This window comes from Argentina silus (assembly GCF_951799395.1).
Source record: "Argentina silus genome assembly, chromosome: 6".
Classification (NCBI taxonomy): Eukaryota; Metazoa; Chordata; class Actinopteri; order Argentiniformes; family Argentinidae; genus Argentina; species Argentina silus.
The window spans coordinates 6,737,171-6,756,555 of NC_139660.1; the positions used below are offsets into that span (position 1 = coordinate 6,737,171).

Below are 19,385 nucleotides of genomic sequence, written 5' to 3' on the forward strand. Positions count from 1 at the left end.
TATGGAGCTCCAGACCTGGAGGATGGCAGTCATTTTAATGTCAAGATCGCTGAAATTGCATACAGCGTAATTGCATGAATCCAATAGAAGCCCATTCAGTCCTCCAAGTTCATTAGTGTATCACAGGTGGCGCTGTAGCTCAATTACAGTTTTTGACTTCGGTAGTGCCTCTAAAGCATTTCAAGTACTTCCGGGAGTTACACGCTAACGTTGGGAAATGCTGTATTTTCTTACAACCACATAACTTAAACGAATTAGATCGGACATTTGCTTTCTGTTTGTCTTTTGAGTTCCAGCGGGCTCGCTGTCACTTAATTAAAGACAAACATGGATATCCCAACACCTCCCGATGGTTAGTATTTTGAGTGCTGTGATCCATTGCTACCAATGCTAACTTGCGAGCTAGCGTAATGTTCTAAATAAAACAATCACGCAGCAATTAGGGAATAGTGGACTCCAATAATAAATATTGCTGCTGCGTAAGGACTCAGGAAAGAGGCAGTAATAGAATGTTTTGGTCGTGGAAAAGTTACATATTGTGTGTGTGTGTGTGTGTGTGTGTGTGTGTGTGTGTGTGTGTGTGTGTGTGTGTGTGTGTGTGTGTGTGTGTGTGTGTGTGTGTGTGAGTGTGTGTGAGAGAGAGAGAGAGAGAGAGATGTGTTTGTTTCTCTCTCTCTCTCTCTCTCTCTGTGTGTGTGTGTGAGAGAGAGAGAGAGAAAGAAAGAAAGAAAGAAATCAGGGACAAAATCTGGGTAGTATGAACGGTTGCGCATTCCACTAATGCCCGACGTTCTCCAGAGAAGTCGTGTGAGATGGAACTTTCTCCTATTCGTGTAATGTAAAAGGCAATTTGACCGTAGGAATTCCTAAGTGTATGTATGTATGCTGCTTAAGTGTGTGTGTGTGAGAGGGAGGGATGGAGGTGATTCCCCTCTTTGTGAATATATGTCAAGCTTTAGCAGAGATCACTCAGCTTACCAAAACACTGTCTGTCTGTTATTCTTCACAGATCAAGAGCTGAGAAATGTCATTGACAAGTTGGCCCAGTTTGTTGCCAGAAATGGCCCAGAGTTTGAGAAGATGACCATGGAGAAACAGAAGGACAATCACAAGTTCTCTTTTCTGTTTGGAGGGGATTTCTTCGGTTATTACAAGTGCAAGCTTGCCATCGAACAACAACAGCGTATGTATAGCCATAGCTATGTCCTTTCAAATGGACTCACCTCAGATGTCACTGTGCTTACTGATCATAGCGGCTCCTCTGTGGCTCAGTTGGTAGAGCATGGCGCTAACCACGCTTAGGTTAAGGGTTCGATTCCTGCTGGGGCCATATATACTGAATAATGTATGCACTCACTGCTATGTAAGTTGCTTTGGATAAAAGCGTCAGCTAAATGGCTTATATTATTATTATTATATTATTATGGGATAGTTCTTTGATACTTTTAATTTTGTTTTGTAGGAGGTTTGGAACATAACAAACCACTGTAACCATGGTTATAGGCCTAACTTGTGCCATCTCATTCTACTCGTATTTATTTAGTAATTGAAGGAAAAAGAAGACCGCACCTGAATGTTTTTTTTCTGTCATATTAGATAAATATGTGGCTGGTAAAATAGCCACTGTAATGTTGTGTTAAAGGTGTGCTTTTCTCCACATAGATCCTACTGCCCACGATTGTGACGAGTATAAGTTGGAAGGTATTTACTGGACAGCTATGCAGAAATTTAAAAGAAATGATAGATAGAAGTCCCAACCTGATTTTGCTTGTTTATTTGCATCACTCAGTGCTTGAAGGCTTGTTTTGATATTGTGTTTCATGTGTTTGTAGTTTTCAATCATGAGGTTTTTGATCACAGATGAGATGGAGGAAACTTTGGGTGCCGGTGTTGATCAACACGTTTGTTTTTGTTGTTCTGTTTGGTCTTCATAGTCTAAACTCTCTTGTGCTTTTTCAATTGCAAAATACCGCTAGTTATTTGGGATTTTGTAAAAGCCTCAGTATTGCAGGATTGTTTTAGCCTGTTTGCTTCCGTCTTGAGGTCAGATACAGGTCAGGAAGCTCTCAATCACAGCAAACTGAGGCCAGGGTGCATTTCTACGAACAAGCTCATATTTGTTTTGTTCAGTTGTTTATAGTTTTGTCTGTTGCTGTGGATACCATGATGCTGCAGTTGTGTAATATATGCCTATATACAGTGTCTATATAGAGTCTACACCCCCTTTCCAAATGTTCACTTTAGGTTGGCCCAGAGCAGGGAATCACAATTCATTCAATTGTGGACAAAAGGTGAATATTTTGAAAGGGGTTGTAGACTTTCTATAGGCACTGCGTCTATATCACTGTTATACCCATGTGCAAACTTCGGCTGCTTCTTTATTTTGAATTATTTTTCGCAGATGCAAAATAAATCATGAATATGTTCCCTTGAAGTATAAAGAATGAAAATAAGGACAATGCTTGCATGAAGCTTGTTGCATGTATAGAAATGCTAGTCTCCCTTCAGTACCAGCTTTGTGGTTCTGGAGAATTTCATTCAGTTGCAGTATCGTCTTTTTTTTCTTTAATCTATGTGCCAATCGCTTTGCCAATTGCTATACTGCAAATGAAAAAAAAACAAAAAAACATTGATATGACAATACATTTCTTATTGGCAATTGCTTTGTCTCTGTTATATACTGTATTTGGACCAATCAGATTTTTTGGGCTTCTTTTTACAGATATGTACAACCCACCTGGGAAAGACGTTCTAGATGTCCCTCCACCAATAGCCATCCTCGCCCCGCCCGTCATTGCTCCGGTCACGCCCTCTCTAGATGAGCTCATCCAGCAGAGCCAATGGAACCTTCAGCAGCAGGAACAACACCTTCTCACTCTCAGACAGGTGTGGGCCTCCGTCCCTGCGTCCCAGTTCTCTGCCCCTCTCCCTGAAGCGTGCACTTATGTATTCCCCTAGATGGATTTAAAAACATAGGATTGCTGTAACCATGGGCTCCTGCATCAGTCCTATGCAGAGAATTTTGACGCAGCTCTAATTCCATTTAATTCAAACGTTATTACCAATTAATGGTTGACAGGAATTTTGATTTGTGTCAACAATGACAATCGGACGGTACAGTACAACAAGGGACACAACATTGCAGACAGTTATGTTTTAATTGTATGTTTTACTCATTAGTTTAGCTGTTAAACTGTTAAACTACTTGCTAGTTTTTCATAGTGGCACAAACTGAAACAGTCTGTTATCATGATTTGTTTTGATTGCAGGAGCAAGTGACGGCAGCCATAGCTTTGGCGATGGAACAGCAGACCCAGAAACTCCTGGTGGAGACTCAGCAGGACATCTCTGAGTTCGATAACCTGCTTCAGCCCATCATTGACACGTGCACTAAAGACGCCATCTCTGTGAGTTGATAATAATGACCATTTGACACGACATAAACAGTAGCTATGGATATATGTCAGTTCTGTCTAATACTGTAGCAGTAATATTGTCAAGTAAATGTGGCCCATGCAGGAATCATATTTGTTTGTTATTGTTGCTAGCACCATTTAAACAGCTGAGCCATCAGAACTACCACCATCCCAAAATCCAATCCCCAGCCACACTAATAGATCAGAGAGGATGGATAGGTTTAAGCTTCGCCTTCCTCTCTGATTGGCTGTGTGTAAATGTCGGCATATTGCTTCCACCTATCCAAACCTCTACAGATCTATTTGGGACTCAAGCAAATGTTTCTCTCTTGTCCCGCCCAGGCTGGTAAGAACTGGATGTTCAACAATGCTAAGTCACCCCAGCACTGTGAGCTGATGACATCCCACCTCCGGAACCGCATCACAGCAGACACGGCGCACTTCGAGCTCCGCCTCCACCTCATCTATCTCACCAATGACGTCCTCCATCACTGGTAGGGGGATGGGCTCTATTTTACCTCCCATTAAGCCTAGAGACATGTTATCCCTCATGGTCCCATCCCTCTTTTGGTCAGTTTCCTGGACACAGATTAAGCCTAGTTGAAAACATGTGGATTTCATACCTCTACCATAGTCATTCCTTTTTCATGATTCCTCTTCCCTTGAAGTACCTTATTAATTTCCTTCCCTCCATGTAAGTTATGTGTCCTGCATGGTTGTACTACTGGTGAACTAACAGAGACTGTCCTACCCCCCCCCAGCCAGAGGAAGCAACAGAGGGACCTGCTGGCAGCGCTACAGAAGGTAGTCGTGCCCATCTACTGCACCAGCTTCCTGGCTGTAGAGGAAGACAAGCAGCAGAAGATCACCAGGGTGAGGGAGCCGTCCAAGAAAAGTGGATATGATATAATGTTGTATTATACTAATGTAATATGATTTAGTATTATACGATATATCATATGGTATGATATGATATGATGCAAAGTATATAAAAGGTATATTTTGGACTGGACCATTTCTTTGATTAGGACACTGACCCCTACTGGTGGAAGTCAGTCAGTGAACTTGCTGTTGCAATGTGGCCTGAATGTGTCCTCTGACTATTCCCTGTGCATTTGTGGTTACCACAGTTGCTGCTGCTGTGGGAGAAGAACGGCTACTTTGACGATGTGACCATCCAGCAGCTCAAGAGTCCAGCCCTGGGTCTGGGACAGTACCAGGTGAGCACTGAGGTTCAGGCTTTACCCATACTATTGTGTGGCCGGAACAGTACCTCCCCACCTAGCTGTGTTGCCTCCTGCCTGACATGATGCACTGCCGCCCAAATGACACTGTGCCCTTCCCCTCCCTTCCCCCCTCCCAGGCCTCTCTGATCACGGAGTATGCTTCGGTGGTGCAACCGGTTCAGCTGGCCTTTCAGCAGCAGATCCAGGCTCTGAAGACTCAGCACGAGGAGTTTGTGTCCAACCTAAAGCAGCAGCAGCAGCAGTCTGCAGCCGTGGCTGCTGCAGCAGCCGCAGGACAGCTAGCCACAGTAGACCCTGACGTGAAGGCCGTCTCACAGGGAGGGGCCATGACCACACAGCCTGGTGAGAGAGTGGGAGTGAGTGAGTGAGAGAGAGAGTGAGTGAGTGAGTGAGAGAGAGAGTGAGTGAGTGAGAGACAGACACAGACAGACCCACACTTTTGTTCAAATGCTAGTTATGAGGTAGTTATTTAGTTAGCTATATGTACTATAATAGATAGCTATATGTACATATAATATGTATAATAGTTAGCTATATGTACTATAATAGATACATGGCAATATATACATACCACACAGAGGCAAATGAAGCCCTTGTAAACCAGCGTCCATGTCTTGTGTCTGTGGTGTTCTTAGGAGAGGTGAAGCCCTCCATGTCTGGCCATCCTCCTGGGGATTATGACGGCGGCCCACCCAGGCCTCAGGACCCCAACTCCAGCGGCCCCTCGGACATCGCCTCCTCCAAATCCAGCTGGTTCGACCCCCAGGGCCAGCACATGTCAGCCTGGAACCCCAACCAGCCGGTAAGGACCTCTGTCTCCAACCACTGTTGTTGTTCTGTACCTCTGCTGGGGGACTTTTACCTCACTCTTCTGTCTGTGTAATTTTTGCTGCAACAGAACTGCTCTTCGGTGACAATAAGAGTTGGTTTGTGACTGATTTGATCTTAGGTCCCATCTATGGACTATTCTTGTGAATTTGTGTAAGCTTAAGCATCATGGTGCCTTGCGTCTGTTTTCCGATTCTATTGATTCATAGTGCCAGTTACTTGATAACTTGAAGGTCGTGCAGAACACCACTCACCTGTATTGGTTTCTCTCTCCCTCAGCCCCCCTTCGACCCCAGCCAGGCGCCCCCTCCCTGCCCCCCCTGGAACAGCCACGAGGGCATGTGGAACGAGCAGAGGGACCCCAGCTGGAGTGGAGGCCCACCGAGGGAGGGGGGTCCCTGGAGTGGGGGCGGGCAATCAGAGCCCCCCCCCTCGTGGAGTGGTCAGTATGACCAACCCCCTTGGAGCAACCAGCAGGACCAACCCCCCTGGGGCCAGCGAGAGCCCCCCTTCCCCCGCATGCAGAGACCCCCCCACTTCAGAGGTCCCTTCCCCCCCCACCAGCAGCCCCCACCCTTCAACCAGCCCCCCCCGCCACCCCACAACTTTGGCCGCTTCCCGCCACGTTTCATGCAGGATGACTTCCCGCCAAGGCACCACTTTGAGCGTCCGCCTTACCCGCCCCACCGCTTCGATTACCCGCAGGGAGACTTCCCCGGAGGTGAGGGACCAGGATGTCCAGCTACACCCCTCATACCCATCACATACTATACATACTCCACCATGGCCTCAAATAGGCATTGTTCTTTTCCTTTCCCCTTCTGCACTGATGAAAGCAAATATCTTGGAGGTATTGGCGGCCATATTGCTTTCGTCTTCCTATGCTTTCATAGCAGTGCAGATGAAGAGGAAGGGGGGACAGACAGAATTTGTAATTGAATGTCTTTAAAAACTAACAATTAACAACATCTACTTGCATACTCTTAATTGTACTGTTTTGGCACATCTAATTGATTAACTGTCTGCCTCTCTTTGTCCTCCATGTTGACTTCCAGAGCTAGGTCCTCCTCCGCACCACCATCACAGCCAGAGGATTCCTCCGCCAGGCATGGGAGGCGGGGGCGGCGGCGGTGGTGGCGGCGGCGGCGGCGGCGGCGGTGGTGGCGGTGGCGGTGGCGGTGGCGGTGAACACCCTCCCTGGGGGGGGAACCAGCACCCTTCAGACTTCGGCCCCCCGCCCCATGGCTTTAACGGCCAGTCCCCCCACATGAGAAGACCGGCCCCAGCTCCAGTCAACCAGGACGACCCCAGCCTGGTGCCCAATGTGCCCTACTTCGACCTGCCCGCAGGACTCATGGCCCCCTTAGTCAAAGTAAGTGACACTGGATAATACTTTTATTTAATCTTAATTTTATTCGTCTTTTATTCATCCAGGTGAGTCCCTTTGAGATGAGATATACATTGCAAAAAAAAAAAAGAGATCAAAACAAACAGCAACTGAAGATGGCTGCAGTACAGGCCTGGCAGAGCATCACCAGAGAATATACCCAGCGTCTGGTGGGGTCAATGGGTCGCAGACTTTTGGGTCGCAGTTATTGCATGCAAAGGATTATCGACCAAATACCTTATTTGGACATTATATGATTTCCTCCAATATTTTTGGAGCCCTGAAATAGGGGGAGTGTGTGTGTGTGTATATATATATATATATATATATATATATATATATATATATATATATATATATATATATATATATATATAGTACATATATATAGTATATAGTACAATACAAATCAGCAATGACATTTTATTTTTGAAATCAACAGCCCAATATTAGTCAGTAACATATCTGTGGTGTATGATTTTCTTAGTCACACAGAGGGATTCTGCTGTCCTCTCAGGTCTGTATGTTAGTGTTTACCATCTTGTTGTCTTCCTCTACCTGTGCTAGCTTGATGATCGTAGCTACAAAGCCCTGGATCCCAAAGACATCCGGTTGCCTCCTCCCATGCCCCCCAGTGATCGCCTGCTAGCTGCTGTAGAGGCCTTCTACAGCCCCCCCTCCCATGACAGACCCAGGAACAGGTAACATACACACACACACACACACACACACACACACACACACACACACACACACACACACACACACACACACACACACACACACACAGTCCCTTGGTGATGACTGTGGCTTCCTCCCTTGGCAGTGAGGGCTGGGAACAGAACGGCCTGTATGAGTTCTTCAGAGCCAAGATGAGAGCCAGGAGGAAAAAAGACCAAGAGAAACGCAACAGGTGAGAAGACAACCTATCTGGCACCTGCTGACTGTCCTTATGTCACAAACATCACACACCTGCACTTTACATTCGTACACTATTGCACTTTGGACGATATTAGGTCTGTCCCTGTGTTTCACATCTCAATGTGTTGTGTGTTAATATAAAGACCCATCTCTCTCACTGTCTTTTTCTCTCTCTCTCTCTCTCCTCCAGTGAGCGGGGAGGTAGTCGCTCACGGAGCCGTTCTCGTAGTCGAGGCAGGTCCTCGTCTCGTTCCAGCTCCAGATCTTCCAAGTCCTCCCGCTCTTCCTCCAGGTCTCAGTCCCGCTCGCGCTCCTACTCCAGGTACTACACACACACACACACACACACACACACACACACACTCACACACACTCTAAACCTCCTTTTGGCCCACACGGTAATAACTCTCACACACACAGCAAATTTGAGCTATGTGAGTATGCTGATGATGTGGGTTATCTTTTCTATTCTCTAGGAGCAGGAGCCAATCCAGGTCTTCCCGCAGTCGTTCCCGCTCCAAGTCTCGCTCCAGATCTCGCTCTCCTGAGAAGAAACGTCAAGGCGACAAATCTCGCAGCCCCTCCCCTCCGTAAGTCCCTCTGGTCCCCCAGCATGCTCTGCCTGCCTACTCTTGACACACACACACTCACTCACACACACACACACACACACACACACACACACACACACTCACTCACACACACACACAACACTGAGTGTTTTGGCTCCTCTCTCCACAGCTCCACGTCTGGACTGGGTTCAGGTCCCGCTTACCTGCCTCCAGACTCCAAACTGGGGGAAGAGAACAGGGGACATCAGCTGCTCATGAAGATGGGTAAGTGATGGGTCTGTGACAATATCTATGTGTGTTTCTGTGTATGTGTGTGAGGGAATATGTGTACGCAATATGTATTTGTGTGCACCTGTGTGTGTGTGGAAATGCGCGTGCGTGCGCTTATCTGGCAGATCAATACTACTGTAGATCTGCTCCATGTAAGACATGTTACTTTCTGTCTCATCTACCCAGGTTGGAGTGGTTCAGGGGGGCTTGGTGCAAAGGAACAGGGCATCCAGGACCCCATCAAGGGGGGAGACATACGGGACAAGTGGGACCAGTACAAGGGAGTAGGGGTATCATTGGACGACCCGTACGAGAACTACCGCAGGAACAAGAGTTATAACTTTGTCGCCCGTATGAAAGCAAGGGAGGAAGGTATGAATGAATCTAGTGACATCTGTCCCTGTCCAGAAAGAACCCCTAGCCCTTCTGTCTTAGACTCTTGTGCAGATATGAAAGGATTGCATAGGTATAAACAAGATGGTCGCAGCTCCACCTTGCCCTCTGATTAGGCTATGGGGAATTTTTTACCCCATTCTTAAACCTATCCAATCCATTCAGATCTACATAGAGGGTAGGGGCTAGCTAGGGGATGTTTCTGGCTCATGCCCTTTTTAATCTTGGGCCCTGAAATCCTGGTGTATTTTCACAAATAGGAGTGATACTCAAACCATTGTTTTTTGATGGTGCATCTAGTAAAGATGTTTTTTTTTTTCTCCCCCCAGTGAACCGGGAACCTACGGAGGCCCCTCCCCCTCCTGCAGAGTGATGTGCCGTACGAAGTGATTAACCCCTGCCCAGAATATACCTCTTCACAAATCAGTTGTTGTTCACAACAATGATGGTGTTAGCACTACCTATCCCTCACTCTGTTCTGTTAGCAAAACCTTCACAAAGGCTTGGGTTCCTGATTCAGAATTTTGTGTTTCATTTTCTTCGTCTTGTGATACTTTTTTCATGTATTTTCTTCTCCTGATCCAGTATGTGAAAGTTGTACTGTAGTACTGTGTTGCTCTTTTGTTATAAAAAAAAAGAAAAAGAAAATCCAACAAAACGATGGTCACAAAGAATTATCTTGGAATCAGTGTCATAATTCTCAATTAAATGACCCTCTACTAACACACAGTATAGAGAAATAAAGGATTTTAAATATAAGTATTTTTCTTGTTTGGATGAAAGTGCTCACAGTTAACGCAATCATTGAAAGCATTTACATAAGCACTTATCAGTGGAAAATAACACATGATTACAGTTTATTTAGAAAAATGTTTCTGATACAAAACATCTTAATTAAACAATGTTAGAGATGCCTACACAGTACACATACTTCAATTTGCCATCAATTTTAGTACATACTGTATAATGTTAGAAAACATGACACACCAGAGATGATCATGAGGATGCCATTTTGATCCTGAGGTAAATTGACAAGAGCACACAACACAGGATTTGTACATACAACACACAATTCAAATTTTCTTCAGATAGAAAAGTTGTCTCATATGAAATGTTTTAATTGAACCAGACGAGGTCTGCCCCCTGCTGGTCAGATGTAGTGTGGTTTCCTTTGCCAGACTTGGGCGGATGTGAGAAGAGAGGGACTATATGTAGTGATATTCTCTCATCTCCTGAAGGACCTCTTCCAATGCGTCTTCCATGGTCAGCTTCTGAGGCCTATTACGGCGAATAAACTACAAAACACAATGAACTTGTGGTCAATGCCACACATCAACTCTAGAGATAATACAGATTGAGAGGACTGATCTAAGAATCACATACATGTCTCAGACCTGAGTCAAATGCATATGAAATACTTGAAAGTATCCAGTGTGCTTGATTTAGCTTAACTTTTAACTTTTGGATCTTTTCTATTGGTTCCATCGTACCAGGCAAGCTTAAAAGTATTTGACAAGTATTTAACCCAGGTCTGGTATATCTATGGCTGAGAGTCCCTGACTTGTATTGAGTTACCTCCTTGGTGTCCTCCAGGGTAGTGTAGGTGTAGTCTGCAGGGCCCAGGGACTGCAGCAGGGACGAGTGGACGTGGTGGCTGGCCTGGACAAAGTGTCTGGTGAGGGACAGCTGCTGCCTCAGCATGTCGTTGAGGGCAAACACAGCAGGGCTGTATGCACTGAGGGCTGAGGGAGGGAGAGACAGACGGACACACACGTTCAGTGGGCATATTCTTAGTTTGCTGAAAAAATTTAAGATAAAACTAAATAAAGGGGTCTGAATATGCCTTTTCTAATTCACCAACTACTGTACATTCTCTTATGAACCTGCTTGGGGAGTTATGGTAAATGAGAACGATGAAAATGTCAGGTATTTATTTAACTGTCCAACAGGTCTGGTCTCTTACCCTCCACAGCCTCTGCACTGACAGTGTGACTCGCGACGGGAGTTGGATCCACGTAGGCCATCCCCAGCGCTGGCCCCAGGGCAGCCATACCTTCACAGGGGGAAATTACATTATGTAAGGTGATGAAGGGCACAATGCCACCATGCTAGGCCTACCTCCCGAGGCCATTTTGACATAAGTACACTCGCAAACACATTAACGTCAGATTAGCTGACAAACCGGTGGACCAGGTGTAAGCCAGTCCGTCTGGTTGGGTCTGCACTGCGGCTTCTCTCATGGAGGTGACGTGGGACTTCTTAGATCTGCGACTGTGAGGCGGAATGATGGTGGAAGAGGAGGAGGAGGAGGAGGATCTGGAGTACGAGACCCTGCTGCTCCTGCCGCTGAGTGACTCAGTGTTTCTACTGTAGTCTTCTCGGGAGGCGTAGGATCGGGTTTGGGAATGACTGCTCTGATCTGACTGACTAGAGTAGCTGTCGTTCCTTCTCCTGGATCTGTCTGAAACGCTGACCTTGTCCCTAGCCTCGCTGACCTCGAAGGGGTCCTCCTTCTCTCCGCCACCTCCCAGGTGCTCTGAGACCTCACTGGCACTCCGGTTCGTCTCAGTCCTGATCTCACTCTCAAAGTCACTTTCGTAGTCCTCCTCAGCTGGGGCCTGGTCCTCTGTGGAAATCTCCTCTATCAGTGATTGAGGGGCAGGGGCCTTGTGCTTGGTGACTACTTTGGTTTGCTTCTGCAAAAGACATAACAAACAATGTCAGACCACAATGGAAATGGAAATAAGTCCATTACTTTATTGTGTAATCCTTCATCGTTTTGAATCCATTCAATTCATTCATGAGTATGAGCAATATTGCACATTATCCCAAATTAACCTCAAAGTATCACTGGTTCATGTTATTACTCACCTTATTGTCCTTTGATCTCTCAGTAGCACCAAAGGTAACAGGTACCAGGTCATCCAGTGTCATGATATTGATCTTGAAGTCACCATCAGAGGCTCCACTTAGCTCGCTGATGGCATCATCAGAGCTTAGGGCCTCAGGGCAGAGCTCCGCCAGGGAGCCCAAGGCCTCAGGGAAGAGCTCCTCCAGGGAGCGCACCTCGCTGAGGGCAGAGACAGAGAACCGGGAGGGCCTGAGGAGTCTGGCCCTGGGGGACCCCCTCCTGTCTGGAGAGGAGGCGTTAGGGGGCGAGGGAGATGGAGATAGGACCAAAGAGGCGCTGCGGACTGAAAGAGACGGGCTCTGCTGAGAGAAGCGTACAGGGGACCCTCGACGAGGAGGGGAGGGTGGGGAGCGGGACTGGGCCCTAACTGAGGAGGATGGTCTAGCAGCCAGTGGAGGTGTGGGGGAGGCCTTTTGGCTGCCTTTTATGAAGGACTGTAAGGGAATAAAAGAGAAAAGGAGAGACATTTCATGAAACACGAGGGTGTGTTAGGCACGTGTGATATACAGTACTGGGAATGTTTTTCATACTATACTGCATTAGGATGGCAGTGAGCAATAGCTACCTTTCTAGTTGTTCTCTGTGGAGACACTCTTCTCTCTTTCTGGAAGCTGTCATCTGACAACTCAAACGAGCCCCCCAGGAGCTTCCTCATGTCCTCCTCGTCACTATCCAGAGTCACGCCTCCACTGACAACCCTGATTGGAAGGGCTTTGGAACTACCCAATAGCGTGGCGTCTGGGCCCTTGGGAGCTACAGTGGGTGTAGTAGCTGCAGTCACTGTCTTCTTGAGGAAGTTTTTCCTCTTTATGCTGAGGTCAGTGCTGGACTGGGCAGAGAGAGGGAGGGGGATGTCCTCCTGAGGGGCAGGCTTTGTGCCCTTGTCAGGGACTGCCACCGGCGCCCAGTCCCTGGCCTGTTTGCGGATGCGGTCCTCTATAATAGCCAGTCTGCTCAGGGCCACACTCTGAGAGCTCCGATGGGCGGAGGCCACATACCTGGGCTCTGCAGACGGCTGTGCCTGGGTCCTACTCAGCGCTGGAGATTGGCTACTAGCTGCAGCAGGAGGTGGGGGGGCTTTCTTGAGGAATCTGCTCCCACCGCCACCTGCTCCAATGCTCTCAGGTGGGGGTGGATCCTCCCTGCCCAGCCTTTTGCCAGTGGAGCCAATGATGTCATCTCTGTGTTCACTACTCACAGCGCTTTCTGAGGAAAGGTCACTCAGGTCCATGTAACCCTGGGAGATGAGAGAAGAATAAGAATGCCCAACATTGTTTGAATATTTTTCCAACCAATGTTCTTGCAGTTAGATGATAGGGATAGGTAAGTGAACAAGCATAACGTATCAAATGCTTAACTTACTGGATATCCAGGTGTTTCATAGTGTTCCGGCACGTCCCTTCGCTCAGCTGCACTTTCGGTAATCCTCCTCCCAGAGAGCTGTGTCTGCGCTCTTTCCAGGGCTGAACTTCTGCCACCGCGATTCCACATTGTCTACTCTCTACTGTCTAGCCTACATAAAACGTTGTGTTTTACATAAAACGGTATGTTTTTATGTCATGTATGTGGCATTTTTGATTGGAAATAAGAAAGCGTAAAGCCATGATAGTCTAGTGTTTCTACTAGCAACCTTTGCAATGTCGTGAACAGCTAGTGACATTCTACAATGTATCCACCTGATAGAATGTATCCGGTTAGTGGTTAACTTTGTAAAAACGACATGATTGCAGGGACAGATCAGCCCCCATATGCAACGTTACAATGTAACAACTTTCCACTGTAAACGGCGTCCTCGTATCCATGGCTGTGTTTTTGTATGACATCATTGAAATGCGTCCGTCCGTCGGACTCTACGGAAAGCTGGGAGCAGCGCAATCATTCCTGAATGAATTTCCGATTTCCGTTTTGAACACGCAAATCGCGTGGCCGCGACGTACACGGACCCATATCCCTTTAATGCTCTATTACATTTCTACTAGTTTAGTATACTGTTAAGCACAACATTTCAATTGTATTGCCTATTCCTAGCAACCGATCGTTTTATTCTAACGAAAGCAGTATATACAACGCAGAGTACTAACCTTAAAGTAATAAAGATATTCAAATTGTGGCTTAAAGTAATAAAGATATTCAAATTGTGGCTGACATACTATTATTATAATATACAGTTTGCATGAAATATGAAAATCTTCCCAATCTCACATGTTCATTATTCACATAGCCTAGGCCTAAATGTTTTTGTTCCATTAGCCTTATCAATTTCTTACACCAAACTAGATTACCGTCCAGTAAAACATAGCATGTAGACTATATCGGCATTAAAAACATATTTGTAACTCTCAGTTTTTCCTGTATTGTGCATTCCACTGACGTGCGCTTTATTGTATTTTGAATAAAGCCGCCCGGCGATGTGTAATCGCTGTAATCCGAGCACTTCCGAAAAATAACTCGTGGTCTCCTTTCATTGGAGAGGACCTTGTCCAATGAGTCACGGCCATCTGTGCAGGAATAAAGAGTTAGACATTCTCGAATTACCTGTCTCTCCTTGAGCGTTTATAACCAGATCTCAGGAAGAATTTACAGTCAACCTGGGCAGCGAAGGAGGAAAGCAGAATGAGGGTCGCCGTGGCAATACTTGCAGTTTTGGCATCGATAGCTGTCACTATTGACGCTACTGTCTACTTCAAGGAACAATTTCTGGATGGAGGTATTGTAAATTCCCCTTTTGTTGTCTTGATCATTACTTAAACGTTTACTGCCTGTCTTGGAAATCATGTATATTGATACATTATTTCAGTTGTTGGACTTTCAAACAAGCGTTGTTCACTAGGCATAACACATTGTATGCATATTGTTGAACGCATGATTGCGTGGAAAAATATCTCCATTATGTAATCTCTAATATAATTCTATATAACTTTTTTGTTACATAATGTGGTTCAAGAATGCATAAATAATTCAATGATCTGTTCAAAGGGGAACATTAGAAAATACTAACGGTCTCCTAAATTTATGCCATGAAGTGAAAATCTTGCTGTTATTTTATTTCCTCATATGGCAGTCAATCAGTCAATACGTTACATTGCACAGCACACACTGACATACATTCTTTCACTTTCGTATTCCTCTATTCAACTAGTCCATTTCTCATTAATGACTAACATCCGTGTAGTCTCCTGTCTGTGCTTCGTAGAGCCTAGATGATCATGTTGTAAATGCTCTGTGTTCCAGATGCATGGAAGAGTCGGTGGCTGGAGTCCAAGCACAACTCTGACTATGGCCAGTGGAAACTTACCTCTGGCAAGTTCTATGGGGATGCTGAGGCAGATAAAGGTGAGGTGAAAGACTGTATTTTGACCACTGGAAGAACACATGTGGAATCATTTGTCAATATATACACCAAATGGCTTCCTCTGGCCTGAGTTTGCATAATATGCCTAATGCTTGCAAATGGCACCCTAGATGTTGGTTGTCGATGCAAATTAAAGTGTAAAGGGTAAGCTGTTGGTGTTTTATTTATTTGTTATTTGACCAGACCTCTCTCTCAAAAATGCACACAAATGGAATGGAATGGAATAGAATAGAATATAATCAAATCGAAAACAAATAAAATAACCTTTCCCCCCTAACATCTGGATACACATGCTGATGTTTGACATAATATGTTATCTTGTCATCTAACCAACCCTATAGGTCTCCAGTCCAGCCAGGATGCTCATTTCTATGCCCTGTCCTCCCGGTTCGACAGCTTTAGCAATGAGGGCAAACCTCTGGTGGTCCAGTTTACAGTGAAGCATGAGCAGAAGATTGACTGTGGAGGCGGATATGTCAAAATCTTCCCTTCAGTCTTGGACCAGGCCGACATGCATGGGGACTCACAGTATTACATCATGTTTGGTGAGTGGGCAGGTGGGGTGGGGGACAAGTGTGACCACCTCTGTTTGAGGAAAGAAGGATTTTTAGCCAGAGTTTGCTAGCTCTGTTGTTTTTCCACTGTCCTTTAATCATTCATTGAAAGACCTTTTAGTAAGAAATAAATAGATTTAGCTGTAGATGACTCATGTTTTTACTGATATGGCTTTCAAGAAGTTAAGAAATCAATTAAAGACAAACTTTCTGTACCTTTTCTATAGGGCCTGATATCTGTGGCTATAGCACCAAGAAGGTTCACGTCATCTTCAACTACAAAGGCAAGAACCATCTCATCAAGAAAGAGATCAAATGCAAGGTACAGTAGAAATATGTTGCACATCGTTCTAGATGTGATTATTGCACATTGCCTCTCTGGCCTGGTTCCCTCGTCACGTCCTTACCCATTCTGTTTCTCACCTCACCTCTTCCCTCCAGGATGACGAGCTCACACACCTGTACACTCTGATCCTGAACCCTGACCAATCCTACGAGGTGAAAATCAACAACGAGAAGGTGGAGTCAGGTACTCTAGAGGAGGACTGGGACATCCTTCCACCTATGAAGATCAAGGACCCTGAAGCAAAGAAGCCTGCAGATTGGGATGACAGGGCCAAGATCGACGACCCCGCTGACACCAAGCCTGAGGTGAGGCTTTGATGTGGCTTTGTATTGTCATTGGGGTGCACACTGTTTTGTCATATTTGGTTCAAGTAAGGGAGTGTTGGGTTCCCTCAAAATGCTGTGTGACATAGTTGATCCCAATGTTGCATTACTGTAGAGTGTCTGCTGTAATAAAGTTTATTGGCTAGTCTGTTATTTTTAGATTGAGTTACCCAGCAAAAGAGTGTGACATTGCTTTTGTAGGGAGGCACCAAAAGTCAGAACTATAGTAATTAACATCCATTTCTCTCTAATGCCTAAGAGGCTTATGTTTCCTGTTCCATAAATAACTTAGTTATTACTGTGTTATAACATGTTATAAACTTACTTTATTACCAGGACTTTGAAAAGCCTGAGAACATCCCAGACCCTGATGCTAAGAAGCCAGATGACTGGGATGAGGACATGGATGGAGAGTGGGAGCCTCCTATGATCCCCAACCCAGAGTACCAGGTGGGCCTACAGGCTTGGAACTAGAACCAGTTTAAGCTTCATTATATAGTGCTGTATTAAATGAATGATAAGTGCACAAAATATGAGAAGCATCCCTTTAAGGCCAATTCAAAGTAGACACACACATAGCCCTGATAGTCCACTGGCTCCTAATGACATATTGACAATACGTCATGATGGACCAGCGTACTATCATGGCTATGCAGGGTGCCATCTCCTGTATGTAGGAGCTATTATGTAAGTTATTAGTTACACAGAGTCTTATTTCTGGCCTTGTTTTTGTAGGGAGAGTGGAAACCAAAGCAGATCGACAACCCCGACTACAAAGGTACCTGGGTCCACCCTGAGATTGACAACCCTGAATACACAGCTGACGCTTCCATCTACAAGTTTGACGACATCGGAGTGCTGGGATTGGACCTGTGGCAGGTATGCTACTGTGCAGACCATTTGTGGTGATTCTGTTGACGAAGAGAAATTCTGGGGCTGAACATTTTGTATGTCGGTCTCTCTCTCTCCCTCTAAATAGGTGAAGTCTGGCACCATTTTTGACAACTTCCTGATCGGTGATGATGTAAAAGAGGCAGAGGAGTTTGGGAATGAGACTTGGGGAGCTACAAAGGTACGGTATCCTCATCTTGTTCTGTTGATAAGTATTCAATGTTGTGCTTTTGCACAGTATGTACTCAGTTTGATGTTGGTTTGAAATGTCAGACAGAGCAAAACATGCTGATGTTATTATTATTATTATTATTATTATTATTATTGTCTATTACTTTATTTGTCTTATGTCATTCCCGCTGGGACCATATATACTGAAAAATGTATGCACTCAATGCAATGTAAGTCATTTTGGATAAAAGCGTCAGCTAAATGGCATATATTCTCATATTATATGTCAGTGGCAATTGAATTTGCCTGCAGGGATTAATAAATCTAGTATGACAGTATGTCATATGTAGTGTTATGTAGTGTTATGCCATATGCCATATGTAGTGTTTTTCCATGTCTCATTTGACCCCTTTTTGTATTACAGGGACCAGAGAAGAAAATGAAGGAAGAGCAGGAGGAGGAGGCCAGGAAACAGAGAGAAGAGGAGGAGAAGAGCAAGAAGGACAAAGCTGATGATGACGAGGAGGATGAAGATGGCGAGGAAGATGAACAGGATGAGGAATTAGAAGAGGAAAGCCCGCCAGAAGAAGAAGAGGAGGAGGAGGAAGAAGAGGAGGAGGTGGCGCCGGCACCGAAGACTGAGCTGTAGAGGAGACAGGTGGACATTTCTGTCCCACCCTGTTTGTTCTCCAGTAGAGTGACTGCTGTGCATCTTCACTCTCAGTGAAACCCTATGGACTTGGCCTTCCTCTGGCAGCCTATTCTTCAGGTGTAGGGTGGGAAAGGGGTGGTGGGGCAGGCGATGTTTGTCTTCTTTTTGATTAACATGTATGTATTTTTAAGGGTTTACGTTGTCGTTGTTTTTTCTTCTTCTCATCTTTTTTTTTTTTATCTGATAATTTACCCTTTGTTCAGAATGTGGTCTGTCCTGTCTGTGCGTCCTGCAGTTGCTCTAATCTATGTGCTGCTTACTGGCTCTACCTGCTTTTATCAACAGCACAGTTGATATAATTTCATGCCCGTCTGTTTAGAAGCAGGGGATTATCCTCTTCACCTTCATTGTCGTCCACCTGATCTGCTGTCTGTTGTTTTGGGAATCAAACAAGGGTCCTATCCGTGTTAGTTTCTTTGCACTCTTTCCTACAGTAAATGATTTATTTTTATACAGTTTTAGGCAATACTGTACTATACTCATTGACATCCTTTTAATTTATTCCCTGATTATTACAATCAGCCTCTCTTAATTCATCATTCATAAACCACCTAAGCTCTCTGTTGTTGTTGTTGTTGTTGTATGTGTTGCTGTCTCAGACCTTGCTTTAGAAATTACTGTATCGGACAAAGGATCCAAACTGTGACTCTCTTTTTTATGTTGCTTTCTAACATGCGTCTAGTCTGTCCCTATGGCACTCTTGTGTTTAAGTTTCAGTGAATAAATGAAGTTTTTCTCTCAAAGTCGCTGATGACCGAGATGAAAAGAGGTACTCATGACTGCATGTGTCCCTGATCTCTGTTTCTCTGATGAGAGGTTGATAGCAGGCTGTGATTTTTGAATGAAACTAATTGAAACTAACTTAAACTCAGTTACTGCAAAGAGTGCTGCAAATTGTCTAGATGGTATACTAGAAATATTACATTATCAAATGCAGTCAATATAAATACACTGCATTATAATATCCAGACATTTTGCTTTCTAAAATGCCTAGGCTGAGGATTTTATGAATGAAAATATATCTGTCAATCATGTTTTCGATGGTCTATGAAAACCAAAAACACCATTCCATTGTATTGCAGGGGGAGGGA

At 45.1% G+C, this 19,385-nt stretch overlaps 3 protein-coding genes across 4 annotated transcripts; 2 read left to right on the top strand and 1 right to left on the bottom strand.

Moving 5' to 3' along the window:
• The first annotated feature begins 202 nt into the window (after nt 1–202).
• cherp (calcium homeostasis endoplasmic reticulum protein) lies at nt 203–9,774 on the top strand. 2 transcript variants are annotated; one of them, XM_083671041.1, is made up of 19 exons: nt 203–352; nt 1,010–1,183; nt 1,663–1,701; nt 2,723–2,886; nt 3,270–3,407; nt 3,759–3,910; nt 4,178–4,289; nt 4,547–4,636; nt 4,780–5,005; nt 5,299–5,465; nt 5,771–6,212; nt 6,547–6,863; nt 7,446–7,579; nt 7,705–7,791; nt 7,990–8,121; nt 8,276–8,389; nt 8,541–8,635; nt 8,828–9,013; nt 9,364–9,774. In XM_083671041.1, the coding sequence occupies exons 1-19, from the start codon at nt 328–330 to the stop codon at nt 9,405–9,407; spliced, it is 2,838 nt and encodes a 945-aa protein (XP_083527167.1). In that variant the 5' UTR covers nt 203–327; the 3' UTR covers nt 9,408–9,774. The 2 variants fall into 2 exon arrangements, with proteins under 2 accessions (XP_083527167.1, XP_083527168.1); XM_083671042.1 differs by lacking the exon at nt 1,663–1,701.
• Nucleotides 9,775–9,951: 177 nt separating this feature from the next.
• cUnh19orf44 (chromosome Un C19orf44 homolog) lies at nt 9,952–13,731 on the bottom strand. Its single transcript, XM_083671438.1, has 7 exons — nt 13,308–13,731; nt 12,511–13,182; nt 11,906–12,379; nt 11,217–11,730; nt 10,998–11,087; nt 10,610–10,776; nt 9,952–10,329 (listed from the first exon to the last, which is right to left on the bottom strand). The coding sequence occupies exons 1-7, from the start codon at nt 13,434–13,436 to the stop codon at nt 10,240–10,242; spliced, it is 2,136 nt and encodes a 711-aa protein (XP_083527564.1). The 5' UTR covers nt 13,437–13,731; the 3' UTR covers nt 9,952–10,239.
• Nucleotides 13,732–14,487: 756 nt separating this feature from the next.
• On the top strand, nt 14,488–19,073 carry calr3a (calreticulin 3a). The gene is made up of 9 exons (XM_083671479.1): nt 14,488–14,652; nt 15,177–15,278; nt 15,639–15,842; nt 16,079–16,173; nt 16,293–16,502; nt 16,857–16,970; nt 17,256–17,399; nt 17,500–17,592; nt 18,007–19,073. The coding sequence occupies exons 1-9, from the start codon at nt 14,559–14,561 to the stop codon at nt 18,229–18,231; spliced, it is 1,281 nt and encodes a 426-aa protein (XP_083527605.1). The 5' UTR covers nt 14,488–14,558; the 3' UTR covers nt 18,232–19,073.
• The last annotated feature ends 312 nt before the right edge of the window (nt 19,074–19,385 follow it).

Excerpts from the sequence above, each read along its gene's own strand:
- cUnh19orf44 (XM_083671438.1), bottom strand. The coding sequence starts at position 13,436 with ATGTGGAATCGCGGTGGCAGAAGTTCAGCCCTGGAAAGAGCGCAGACA. Across the intron at positions 12,380-12,510 it reads CACAGAGAACAACTAGAAAG|TCCTTCATAAAAGGCAGCCA; the intron begins GTAGCTATTGCT and ends ATTCCCTTACAG. Across the intron at positions 11,731-11,905 it reads AGAGATCAAAGGACAATAAG|AAGCAAACCAAAGTAGTCAC; the intron begins GTGAGTAATAAC and ends TGTCTTTTGCAG.
- calr3a (XM_083671479.1), top strand. The coding sequence starts at position 14,559 with ATGAGGGTCGCCGTGGCAATACTTGCAGTTTTGGCATCGATAGCTGTC. Across the intron at positions 16,174-16,292 it reads AGAAAGAGATCAAATGCAAG|GATGACGAGCTCACACACCT; the intron begins GTACAGTAGAAA and ends TCTTCCCTCCAG. Across the intron at positions 17,593-18,006 it reads AGACTTGGGGAGCTACAAAG|GGACCAGAGAAGAAAATGAA; the intron begins GTACGGTATCCT and ends TTTGTATTACAG.
- cherp (XM_083671041.1), top strand. The coding sequence starts at position 328 with ATGGATATCCCAACACCTCCCGATG. Across the intron at positions 1,702-2,722 it reads TGACGAGTATAAGTTGGAAG|ATATGTACAACCCACCTGGG; the intron begins GTATTTACTGGA and ends TTCTTTTTACAG. Across the intron at positions 8,390-8,540 it reads TCTCGCAGCCCCTCCCCTCC|CTCCACGTCTGGACTGGGTT; the intron begins GTAAGTCCCTCT and ends CTCTCTCCACAG.